Source organism: Monopterus albus, unplaced genomic scaffold (genome assembly GCF_001952655.1).
Source record: "Monopterus albus unplaced genomic scaffold, M_albus_1.0 scaffold403.1, whole genome shotgun sequence".
Classification (NCBI taxonomy): domain Eukaryota; kingdom Metazoa; phylum Chordata; class Actinopteri; order Synbranchiformes; family Synbranchidae; genus Monopterus; species Monopterus albus.
In genome coordinates this window covers 90,651-102,124 of record NW_018128283.1, presented here as the reverse complement: position 1 = coordinate 102,124, position 11,474 = coordinate 90,651, and the positions used below count along the sequence as shown (strand labels likewise).

Below are 11,474 nucleotides of genomic sequence, written 5' to 3'. Positions count from 1 at the left end.
GTAGGACAGTCCCAGGCAGCAAAGGTCCGCTGAAGGATTCCCGTCCCCCCCGAAACCCGTGTCTCCGCTCCGTGTCTGTAGCACTAACTCCGCCGCGGCGTGTGAGACTGGCTGCCCCCGGAGGGCTGCGGTGAGTGCGGCTGATTGCGGGCACAGTGTTTGTGTGTGTATAGCTAACCGGCCGCCATTACTGCTCTCTCTCTCTCTCCCTGGAAATAATGATCACAGTGGGAGCACCGAGAACCCAGCCGCGCTGCATGATGGGACAGCTCCATCCCGGAGATTCATTCCTGTCACATTCAGGGCGTAGGGAAACCGTAGGAAATTGCATGAACATTCCATAGAACGGAACAGTATTGCAAGCAGCGTTTGCCTAGAGTTCAGTACACAGTTCACCCACTTTAACCAGTGACGTGCGGTCAGGGGAGGTCAATCTTGAAAAGAAAAAAAAGTTAACCATAAAATATAATAAATGTTAATATTTGTCGGCTGGTGTGTGTTGTAGGCCCCTTTGCCGTTCGAATCCGATGTTGAAGGAATTTTTTTTCCAATAAAGAATAGCAGATTATGTGAAATGAACAATTTTCATTTTATATGTTGATTACACCTATCAAGCCAAGCAGACGTTTCATACCAATAAAATACTTTTAACTATTGTTTTTAGATGTTTTACTTTACAATTGGTCAGTCAATTTGACCCACAACATAACAGGGGGGTTATGGGGCCTACTGGGCACAGACCTAGAGACCCAAGGGGCCATTTTTTTCTGTAGAACTAATTACATTTGGTACTTTAAGTATATCTTTATGATATACTAAAATATAATTTTAGTGCAATCAACTCCAGTGTACTAAAAGTTCTGAAGAATGAGTAATGCCAGATTTTAAATGCAGAATTGCTTGTAATGGAGCATTTTTACACCATTGTGTAACTACTTATACTTAACGCTGCATTAACTAACCTATCCCTCTACTTTTCGATCTTTAAGGGCAAAGTGAGAGTTCAAACAAATTCAAGCCTTATCCCCTCCTGTAGCTATTGTATCACATGGGAATGTTTTAAAATTTAAATTAAAGTTAGGCACATCTCATTTCCATTTGGGAAAAAGTAAGCACAAAATAAGAGAACAGGAATGTTAACTGGTACAAGATATTGATGAATGTTGTAAGAAAACACCCATGACTGAGTCAGACTACTACATTTATAAATCTTCAATCCAGATTGGATGAGCTGTATTTGAAAATGTCTAGAATGCATTCAGTCTTTACGGTATTTTATTATATTGAAATGCATTTTGATTTTCTGTGCTGTTGTTAGTCCATTGTCTTAATATTTTCTGTTTATATTATTTTATTGGTTTTCCGTTAAGTCAGAGAGAAGCAAACAATCAAAATTCCGGTCTAAACCTTAAAGATCCTATTTACAATTTACTCTGTTATCCATGAACGCACCAAATGAAGGCCTTAATGAGCATGCGTTAGAAAAGCTTACAACTCAAGTTTGTTTCTTATCGTGATAAAGAAAACACTCCCGTTTGTTCCTAGTTATACAACTCTAACGTCTCAGATTTAATTTTTAGACCCTGAACCACCGCGATGTGTTGAAACAGCCATAAAATCAGAAAACAAGCTAACAGCGGTTAGCCTGTTGTTTTTAGCCTCATTTAGGCAGCTAACCTTAGCTGCTTTGCAGATACAAGCTAGCACGCGCTGGTAAGTCACAAAACATTCGAGTTAATAGCCAGTAGGTGACATCGACATGTTAATCGTTGCATTGAGGTCTTACTCAATATTTATAAACGTTGTTATAACTATAATTCAGGAGTTAATTCAGTGTGAATACACTGCGGTGTGATGCTTTCAAGTGCTCGGACTTCCCAGTAAACACGTCTTCTGTCAATGTAAACTGGTTGTTTTATTACTACTGTCATAACTTTACACCGATGCGACAAAATCATCAGATCCGGTCATTTGAGAGACTGAATTCATTGAAGATTGTTTTATTCATAGTTTTATTCTGTTTGACTGGAAAGAGTCCGTTACGGTTACAATGGATTGTGTCTGTCTGTTGAACGGCTTTGAGCAAATGGTTGCGGCTCCAAAAAGCACATACAGTACGTGATTAAAATTAGCTGAACTTCTCTTACTTATTAAAATAAAACGTGTGTAGCCGAACTGAAAAATAACTAAAAAGATGAATTAATTATCAGAGCAGTTGCAGATGAGTCTTCTGTGGGTGGACGCTCTGATGAACTGACGACTTCTCTGAGCTGTGGACGCGGCCGATCCCGGGATGATCAAGTTCGTGCTGATGGTGAACCGGCAGGGCCAGACCAGACTGTCCAGGTATTATCAACCTGTGGAGCTGAACAGGAGAGCAGCGCTGGAGGCCGACGTAGTTCGCTGCTGCCTCAGTCGCCATAAAGACCAGGTACCTGAGGTATACATGACGTTTAGTTTGCCAGCAGTAGTGGCTCCTGTAACTGTGCTTTTGTGTGCTTCCAGTGTTCGTTTGTGGAGTATAAAGACTTCAAACTGGTTTACCGTCAGTATGCTGCTCTGTACATCGTGGTTGGAGTCACAGACAGTGAGGTGAGACCTGGGAAATTCTGTAGTTTATTTCATGAATGAACCTGGACCCAAGTGCTCCCAGTTAGCCTGCATTACTGGTCCTGATGGGAGAAGAGACAACATAGACACACAGGCCATAGGTTATCACACCTCCATAAATCCAATCTTGTTTTGTTTTTATCTGTCAATCATTGGCTGCATCCACATCCGAGCTGAAGTGACTCAGACCCGATGTGTCCACAGCAGTGTGAACAGACCAAACCAGATCTGGGCCACCTGTGTATGTGCTCCTAGACCTGATTCCTCTCCAACCTCTGACTGTGCAGCGCCGTCAGAACATCAGATCAGAATCCATGTGGTCATTTTAACGTCTCCTCCTCTGCACATACGGCCTGTCGTCATCATTCTGCGTTGGCCCCTCACGGACCGGTAACAATAAACATGGAGGAGAGCGACGACAGTGACGGGGTCAGTGGAGAGACCAGGATGTTTCACATGTGGTGGACGTTTATGGAGAAGCTTCTGATCAGGACAAACTGGGAGGAACATATCGTAACCCAGTGGTTTGGGAGGAAACTGGGCCATTTGACCATCACACACACTACCTGGTTGTTATTGTTGTGCGTTCAGCTCAGCGGTGTTCACACCGGAGCTGGGTTCACAGCGCTGACACACACAGATGGGAAGCAGTGACACAAGCATCAGATCTGAGTGTTAGGACCTGAGATGTGGATGCAGCCTAAGAAAGTCAGTAAGAAGCAGGTGTGAGTGTCAAACAGCTGTTGTGTAATGGTTCTAAATCTCAGTTTTTATCATTTGTGGGTCCATTCATACCAAGAGCAGCAAATATTTTGCCCCCTCTCCCACAGAACGAGCTGTCCATCTACGAGCTGGTCCATAATTTCGTGGAGGTTTTGGATAAATACTTCAGCCGGGTGGTAAGTTCACTGTCAGACAGGTGTCATAGGAGATGGATTTGAAACACGCATGGCCTCCATTTAGTTTACATTTATTTATTTTTCAGTCATAATTTACTATATATACATTTTGTTCAAAGTATTTTATTAATAAAACATGGCTGACGATGAGCATCCATTACCACGTAGATTGAATAATAACAGGCCTCAACACAACTAATAATCAGAAGGCGGGGGCACATGGTGTGTTCAGGTTCTTACTGTAGCATCGTTACACACAGAGCAGCTGTTTTGTGTGTTCAGTTTAATAACCAGTTGTGTGTTTGTTTCCCAACAGAGTGAACTGGACGTATCCTTTGTTCAGACCACACACTGCTCTGTTAGCATGATGCTAGTGCTAACAGTCAATATACTGTACAAGAACAAGAAAAGGGACTGTTGTCTTAAGAAAATGTTTGTGTGCTTGCAGATAGAATTTGTAGTTAAATCACTTCTAAAAAGAAGATGAAGTGTAACACCAGCTTCTTCTTAACTCAAGGTCCATTTATTTTCTGGCTTTTGATCTGGTCACAGCTGAGTGAGCTCAATTTGTGGCCGAGGACTGTGCGATCCAGTCAGAAGCTACAGAACAAGCAGGAGTAGGTCGAGTTTGATGTCAGCAATAGATTTTAAAGTGGAAATCTTCCCCCACATTTTACTGGAATTTAAAAAAAAAATTCCAGATGTGGAATGTTGGGATTCCTTGACCCCATGTCTTCAGATCATGTTCAACCTGGACAGAGTTCACATCATCCTGGACGAGATGATCCAGAACGGACACATCGTGGAAACCAACAAGAGCAGAGTCCTCACTCCGCTCACCGCCATCGACAAGATGACCGACAGCTGAGACAAGAAATGATGTCACAGACTGACACCAGCAGCTAGGACTTCAAGGAACCGAACCTGGAGCCCGGGCTGAGTCAGAACTAGTGTGAAGGTGCACACAATATCTGACAGCAGAGGAACCAGTGTCTCTGTTCTCTCAAGTCAGTTTTCAGGGAAATCTGCTGACAAAATGGTATCTTGATGCAGATGTTTGCATTTACTGAATCCAGTAAGTGAAAATGATATTTTCAGGGAGAAATCTTGCACTAGAGGCTGGACTTTAAACTTGTCACTAGAAATCAGCAGAATTTCATTAAGTGCAAATGTCTGAAGAAATTCTGCTCCCAACATCAGCCAGGGCAGGTCCTGATTCTAAAGTCTTTAGTTTGTGTTGTGCTCGTCAGGCTGGTTCTAAAATATTTCACAGGGTTGGTGTGTGGGCTGATAATAAAGCTGCTGTCTTCTGTCTCAGACCAAAAACATGTCGCTCCTTATATAAATTAGAGCATCTTCAAGTTTAAATCTGGCCAAGACTTTAAAAGCAGCTTCACACGACTGGACGACCAGTTTGGTTTTCTGCATCGCCTGCACAGTGACACCGCTGCTATTGTCATTAATAAACCTTTTTTTGTCTCTGGCCAAACTAGTGCTGTTCAGGTTTTGAAACCAGGGCAGACAGGAACAAAGTTGCTGGGGTTGTGACTCAGGGGAACTACAGTAGACTACAGCATAGTATCGAATAGAAACTGAGGACTTATCAGCTCGGTGAAGTGTCACAGTCCCAGGCAGCTGGAAACCCCGGGTCTTACACTGACGGCCGAGCATCACTCAGCGTCCTGACACCACAGAGAAATCCTCCTTAGCACATTTAAGGTCTGACGTCCACATGCATCGTCTTGATGTGTAAGTGTAAAGATCTGGTGTGAACATGCGCATTAGAAACATGAACCGGTTAAAAAAAAAAAAACTCTGCTGCCTCAGCATTCCACTCGGTCTTCAGCAGGGGCCTGGTGCTTACCTGGCCACTCCGCAGTCGTCGCCCCTGAGCCTGTGAAACGGCTGCGTTCACATCTCCTGACTCGTCCTGGCCCCAACCTGCAGCCTGTGGAGTTTCAATGATGCCTCGATTTCCTTTACAAACCACAGGACTTCATCTTTACCTCATACTTTGCAAACATTTTAATGATTATTTTCTGGAGCATACACGTTTGAAAATATCCGTTTACCTCAAACTGCAACTTCAGTTAAATAAATGTTTATAATATACAAAGAAAATACAAGGGAGAGCAGAGCTTCCTCTCTTTAGATGTGCCTCGCACACAAGCAGTGTTTCTGTCTCTATAGCTTCATTGTAAAAGAACACCAAATGCTCTCCGACCTTTGACCTCTACAACCAGTCAGAAACAACCTGAAAACTGTCGCGCACACACACTCGGAAACAAAAAGCAGTGAAACAAAAACTAAAGAGGAGGAGAGGCACAACTGAAGGAGAAACCGAAACAGAAGCTATGAGTCGAAGCAGGCACTAAACTGAGGAGACACTCGGAGGGTCAACATGTGCGCGCACACATACATACATACATACACACACACACACACACACACACACACCAGCCTGCAGCAACAGAAATACAGCAGCTCAGGTGGATGAGGAGGAGGATGCTGCTGATGAAGATGAAGGAGAGGAGGTGCTGAGGATGTGAGGAGGGAGCGTTCATTTCATTGTAGTCTGCAACATAAACCCTCCTCCCCCTCCTGCAGCAGGCGGTGAGTCCGTCAGTCGGCTGGTTTGGATTAGCTGGCTGATCTGTCCATCACGTAGCGATGAGTGGAGCATGCTCAGTGCAGCAGAGGCGGGAGCTCAGTTGAGGTGGAAGCCTTTCTCCATGGTGGCGGCCAGCAGGCGCTCTCTCATGATGTCTTCTGACGAGTATTCAGGAAGCTTCAGGTAGTGAACGCACGTGTTGACTGATGGGTAACTCGAGTCTGTGGCGTCGACCTAAGGGCAAAGCAGCAGCCAATCAGATTCATGCAAGAAAACAGGCCTAGAACTGTCTAAAACTAGAGAAAGAGCAGAAGCAACAAAGAGACAGAGTGCAAACAGGAAATGACCTGAGCTGCAACAATTCATTGATTAGGAATCAATGAACAAAAAGTAAACTGGCTGGTTCCAGCTTCTTAAGCATCACAACATTGTCACGGTAAACTGAACTTTTCAGGTTTTTAATGCTGAGGAGGACAAAGAGCCGCGTTTACCTTCCTGACGATGGTGAGGCGAGGGTGCAGGTTGGCCAGGCCACCGGGGGGCAGCGTGGAGCAGCCGGTGGTGAACTGCAGGAAGGCTTTCCTCTCATCAGACGACATCCCACATAAAACTCTGATGAAGCGCAGGAAGCCCGGACTGAGGAGGAGGAGGAGAAAGTGAGTGAGTGTACCTGAGCAGCAGGTGAATACTGAGGTGTGTGGGGACGCACCTGTCTCTGGTGTAACCCAGCTTTGGTTCAGTGTAGTTTATGATGTCATCAGCTGTCCAGGAAGGTGACTGGTTACCACAGAGGATCATCTGAACCTCCTTATGGCTAAAAGAGCTCAACTTCTCCATGGGGAACACTCGATTAAAACCCTCTGAGGAGGAGGAGAAACAGCAGGACAATTATCAGTTTGTCTGATCTGAACAAACGGTAAAACCCACGACAGTTCATTAACAGAACCTCGTGTTCAGTTAATGAACCGATACCGACACGCGTGATGCCGGTATCAGGTCACTGTCTTCACGCATTATGCTGTTTGCAGCCGCGTGAGTGTGAAGGCAGTGGATTCAGATGTCGGTGTGTGCGTTTACCTCTGAAGGCCTCCATCTGCTTCTGGATGCCGGTGTGCATACAGAAATCAAACATCAGCTCCACATACTCCTCTGCATTCTCCATCGTCACCATCTACACACAGCAACACAAACAAGGTGCACACCTTCAATAAAGATTCACACCCACTTTGACACCGACGACTGTGTAACAGTCGTCGGTGTCAAAGCACAAAAAAACCTCATTTTGACTGGAAACTTGATCCTACGAGCATTTATTTATCCAGATGGAGAAAATGTTGCGTGTGTCTTGATGTCACATCTACGGCTACAAACAGTGTGTTATTACCTCGTCGTCTCCGTTTGGTTTGAGATCCACAGCTGAGAAACCGTGGACCTTGGACGACGGACAGAACTGGAAGTTTAACCTGCGGAGACAGAAACGTTACTCGAGTCACGAGACTGATCAGACACGTGCTGCTGCTGCTGATCTTCAGGAAGGTCAGGATTCAGGTGTGTGGCAGAAAAAGGCTAGTTCTGTCTGTCATCTGCAAACAGGAGGCTATTTGGTTTAAATACTGTGAAACAAACAGTATTACATACGAGTAGAGTAGTACAGGCAGTGGAACAACTAAGCACAGAGAAACTTCAGGATCGTGTCAACAAGTCTGACCTCACCAGGCTGTGCCGTCAGACACCGGTGAAGACGTTTGTCCTCAGAGGTTCGTGCGCTTTGTCGTGCTCTATATCGAGTTTGTGGTAAATGTTTTAGTTTTTCTTTTTTCACCTTCGTGGAGTGTTTTTAAACCGTGCACATTTCAGCTGCTACAACACAACTTCAGCCTTTTTCCAGTTTGTTTCAACCACACTGCTGTTGACCAACACAGACAACCAGCAGCTGTATCTGACCACTGAGCACCGATCACACTGTGTGTTTTACCCAAGGTCTTCGATGCTGAGGGGGGGTCCGGAGCCCAGCGGGTTCCTCAGCATTAGGTCCTGCAGGCGAGTGTTCTTCTCATCCTCAGACAAACTCTTACTGGCCAGAATCTGCCTCCTCTTTACTGCCAGCTCCTTCACCTCCTTCAGGAAACTCGCCCTAGAGGAGGAGTAATTGGGGGGGAGGGGGGGAGGGGGTGCAGAGAAGAAATGCTGACTTTTTTTGAAATGAATCTGTACTTTGTAATTGATCTGTTGGGGGGGAGGGGGAGAAGAGAAGAAATGCTGACTTTTTTTGAAATGAATCTGTACTTTGTAATTGATCTGTTAATACCAAGAACTAGATGTGGCCCAGCTGCTGATCACTGCCATCTGACCTGTGTGGGTTGACCAGCTGGAAGTCATCCCAGGTCAGGATGCCGTGGTACCAGGCGGGTGGTTTGGGTTTTGGTGGGTCCATGATGAACTCAGACTTGGAGTCCTCTTCGAAGCTGCCCACAGAGTAGGTCTCCTGGCTCTCCTCGGTGGACGCCTCTGACTGCACCTCGGACAGCAGCAGGAAGGGCTGCAGGTGGGGCCGCTCGGGGTCGTGGCCCTGCGGCGAGCTGCGAGACTGGTACAGCAGCTTGCTCATGTTGGACTTGATGTCTCCCATGCAGAGCAGCTTGAAGAAGGGCTGCGAGACAGGCAGGTCCACCAGCCGGTTGTCCTGGATGCATTTGGCCAGGAAGACGCCCAGGAAGTGGAAGAGCTTGGTGATTCGCTCCAGCTCCTCACTGTCTTGAGGAAACGGAGCTGGGAACAGGCCACAGGACCGCTGCACGTAGAAACCAGGGGGCTTCACACCGCCGCCCAGGTCCACCTGAAGCACAGGACACGACTCAGTCTGCTGAGGAGGCTGTTAGAACTAAACCTCTGCTGCTGTTTCTTTTACTCTGGTAACTTACACCTCAAAACCACTTTAAGGAGTTTAAATCCATTTAAAAAGTGGCAGCTGTTCAATAATCCCACACTACATACTAGGGCTGCTACTTCATGTGAACTGTTAAAGCCTGATATGCCACGTCAGTGCACCTGGGCTGTCTCACACTGCACACCTGGCAGAAGAAATGCCCCTTTTCACAGTTCACACTCTGAGAAGTCAGTTAAGAACACAGTACAATCTGTTTGTAGAATCACTAAGGAATAAATATACGATTACTGATTCTATGTATGAATCAAATGGCTAAACAAAAGAGGGGGAGCATGAAAGCTAATCTGAAACACTGCGCCTTGCTCCATATTTCACTGTGGTTACTGACTGACTGTGTCTGACCTGCCGTGACTCATCATCGGGGAAGTCGTCATCACACAGCCAGATTCCCAGAGAGGTTCTCTGAAACTCTGCTGCCACCAGAGCGTAAAACTCCAGGGTCGGACCAAGACCTGTTCCCTCCTCACCCTGGAACTCCACCTGGACACACATACACATGGAGTGAGAAAGCTGTGGGATGCACCTACGGTCCTTCACTTTGTTACAGATGAATCTGGACAGTCAGGGAGTTCTCATGTGTCCATGATAAAGAGTTGGCAGGCAAAGCAGCTTTAATGCAAGAAAAACATTCAGAAAAGATGCAAAGACACACTGGGATGCTTCATATAACCAGTGTTTCCCATACATTGACTTATGTGTGGTGGGCTGCCACAATATCAACATTGATTTAAAATATGTAGGTTAAATCAGTGTCAGCGTAGTGCCGTGTTCAGCCCTGCAGGAGAGGGCCAGGAAGAGAGAGACGTAGGAGAGCAACATGCTGGTGCTGTGGGACAGCCAGTACAGAATGGTCATACGAACAGGTCTATGGCGTTACTATATTCAACAAACAAATTATGAAATCCCAATTAGATTGTAATTCTGTTGGAACGACATACAACACTGAGGCTTTAAAATGTACACGCTGCCGTCTTGGCTAGGCGCCACTGTAGAAGAGGCCGTTACCTTCAGTGGGTTTCCCTGGAAAAACTGGTTAAATAGTTTCTACACACACAGTAACCTCATTTCATGTACATCTCTGCAGCCAATGAGAAAATTACCTGCTGATGAAGCAGTTTCAACTCAGTGCTCAAACAACAGTAAACACAAACCAACGACTGTTTCTTAAAGCCGTTTTCTGTTGACCTCTCACCTCCAACACGGACTTCCTTTCGGCATGGACCTGCATGACGGTCTCAGCCCACTCCATCATGGCTTCTCCTCGGGGGACTTTTACTCGCTCGTGTTTGAGTCGGCCCACCCTGAACTCTCCAGGATCATCTCGCCGCACCGTGGTGGACGGTCGGGTGCGCTCCATGGTCGCCTCTCGACGGTTCTGCAGCCACACAATCGCCCTGCATACACACACACACACACAGTGCTCAGAGGTCAGATGGATGGCAATAAAGAGTTTTAAGACAGTAATTCACAGTCCAGACACAAACAGAAAGTCAGCACAGTGCACGAGACAGCAAAAGGCACAACCTTGACAACAGGCTCCTCAAAAGGATTTGATGAAGCTCAGCCTCTGGCTGGTCCTAACCCAGTGTTTCATGTGCTTTCCTCTTTTTCTTCTTCAGTTTTTTAGGCTTATATTTTGGGTTCATTCCTTAATCCTAACTTAATCCCAGCTGTTTTGTGCAGCCGAGCGCACTGGATTCTTTAAACTGACAAAGGTTTATTCTGTCCCATCCCAACAGGTGCAACAAAGCTACATGGGAGGAGAAGATGTTAAACAGAATAAGTCAAACAGTGTGCAGCACCTTTTCACTGGGACATCTGGCTTTACCACACAGATGACCAATCATAACAGCCTGGCAGGGCAGTTCACTGTAAGGCCTGGTTCTGCGCCCCTCTAGTTTAGATTAATTGCTACATAAATAAACTTTATTATTACAGAGTTGTAAAATCCTGGAGTCGACTCCTTAAGCTCACCTGGACGCCCCGAAGGCGGTGCAGGTGAAGTAGAGCTGTCGGGTCTCGAAGGGGATAAGGAAAGGACACTTGGAGGTGAGCTGTTCACACCAGTCAGGCAGTGCTCCGCTGGCCAGAGCCAGAGGCTCCTGGGAAATAAACACCACTCAGTTCAACACTAACCAACAACTAGATACAGTCGAACAACAAAGCAGAAAGTCTGGAGACTGTCACCAAATTCAGTCTCTTCAACCAGCAGAAATACGCACAGAGAAACAACCTACTTCAGACAAAGTGTTGTAAAGGAGTAAAACCAGAACGACTGACTGACCTCGATCTGCTGCAGGATCTTGGTGGTGATCTTTTTACTGGTGAACTCCTCTGGAGATGCATTGAACTGCAGCTCGTCAACATCTGCACAAAAGCAAAATAAATGACTAAATAAAAAGAAGAA

General features: G+C 45.9%; 3 protein-coding genes across 5 annotated transcripts in view; 1 reads left to right on the top strand and 2 right to left on the bottom strand.

The window, feature by feature from the left end:
* The window catches only part of strn3 (striatin, calmodulin binding protein 3), a 19,113-nt gene extending 18,838 nt beyond the window's left edge, over window positions 1-275 (bottom strand). The window contains exon 1 of the mRNA XM_020586380.1: window positions 192-275. Coding sequence (XP_020442036.1) covers window positions 192-275 — 84 coding nt within the window. The remainder of the gene's footprint in view (window positions 1-191) is intronic.
* Window positions 276-1,440: 1,165 nt separating this feature from the next.
* On the top strand, window positions 1,441-5,844 carry ap4s1 (adaptor related protein complex 4 subunit sigma 1). 3 transcript variants are annotated; one of them, XM_020586352.1, is made up of 6 exons: window positions 1,441-1,713; window positions 2,216-2,431; window positions 2,506-2,592; window positions 3,441-3,509; window positions 3,826-3,837; window positions 4,249-5,844. In XM_020586352.1, the coding sequence occupies exons 2-6, from the start codon at window positions 2,294-2,296 to the stop codon at window positions 4,375-4,377; spliced, it is 435 nt and encodes a 144-aa protein (XP_020442008.1). In that variant the 5' UTR covers window positions 1,441-1,713; window positions 2,216-2,293; the 3' UTR covers window positions 4,378-5,844. The 3 variants fall into 3 exon arrangements, with proteins under 3 accessions (XP_020442008.1, XP_020442007.1, XP_020442009.1); XM_020586351.1 differs by having other exon boundaries at window positions 2,211-2,431; XM_020586353.1 differs by lacking the exon at window positions 1,441-1,713 and adding an exon at window positions 1,725-2,114 and having other exon boundaries at window positions 2,211-2,431.
* A 144-nt stretch (window positions 5,845-5,988) lies between these two features.
* The window catches only part of hectd1 (HECT domain containing 1), a 36,991-nt gene continuing 31,505 nt past the window's right edge, over window positions 5,989-11,474 (bottom strand). The window contains exons 37-47 of the mRNA XM_020586362.1: window positions 11,352-11,434; window positions 11,042-11,169; window positions 10,260-10,461; window positions 9,410-9,547; window positions 8,472-8,956; window positions 8,096-8,254; window positions 7,505-7,583; window positions 7,198-7,291; window positions 6,830-6,980; window positions 6,612-6,756; window positions 5,989-6,354 (exon numbers count right to left, since the gene is read on the bottom strand). Of these exons, the coding sequence (XP_020442018.1) occupies window positions 6,217-6,354; window positions 6,612-6,756; window positions 6,830-6,980; window positions 7,198-7,291; window positions 7,505-7,583; window positions 8,096-8,254; window positions 8,472-8,956; window positions 9,410-9,547; window positions 10,260-10,461; window positions 11,042-11,169; window positions 11,352-11,434 (1,802 nt within the window). The 3' untranslated portion in view covers window positions 5,989-6,216. The remainder of the gene's footprint in view (window positions 6,355-6,611; window positions 6,757-6,829; window positions 6,981-7,197; window positions 7,292-7,504; window positions 7,584-8,095; window positions 8,255-8,471; window positions 8,957-9,409; window positions 9,548-10,259; window positions 10,462-11,041; window positions 11,170-11,351; window positions 11,435-11,474) is intronic.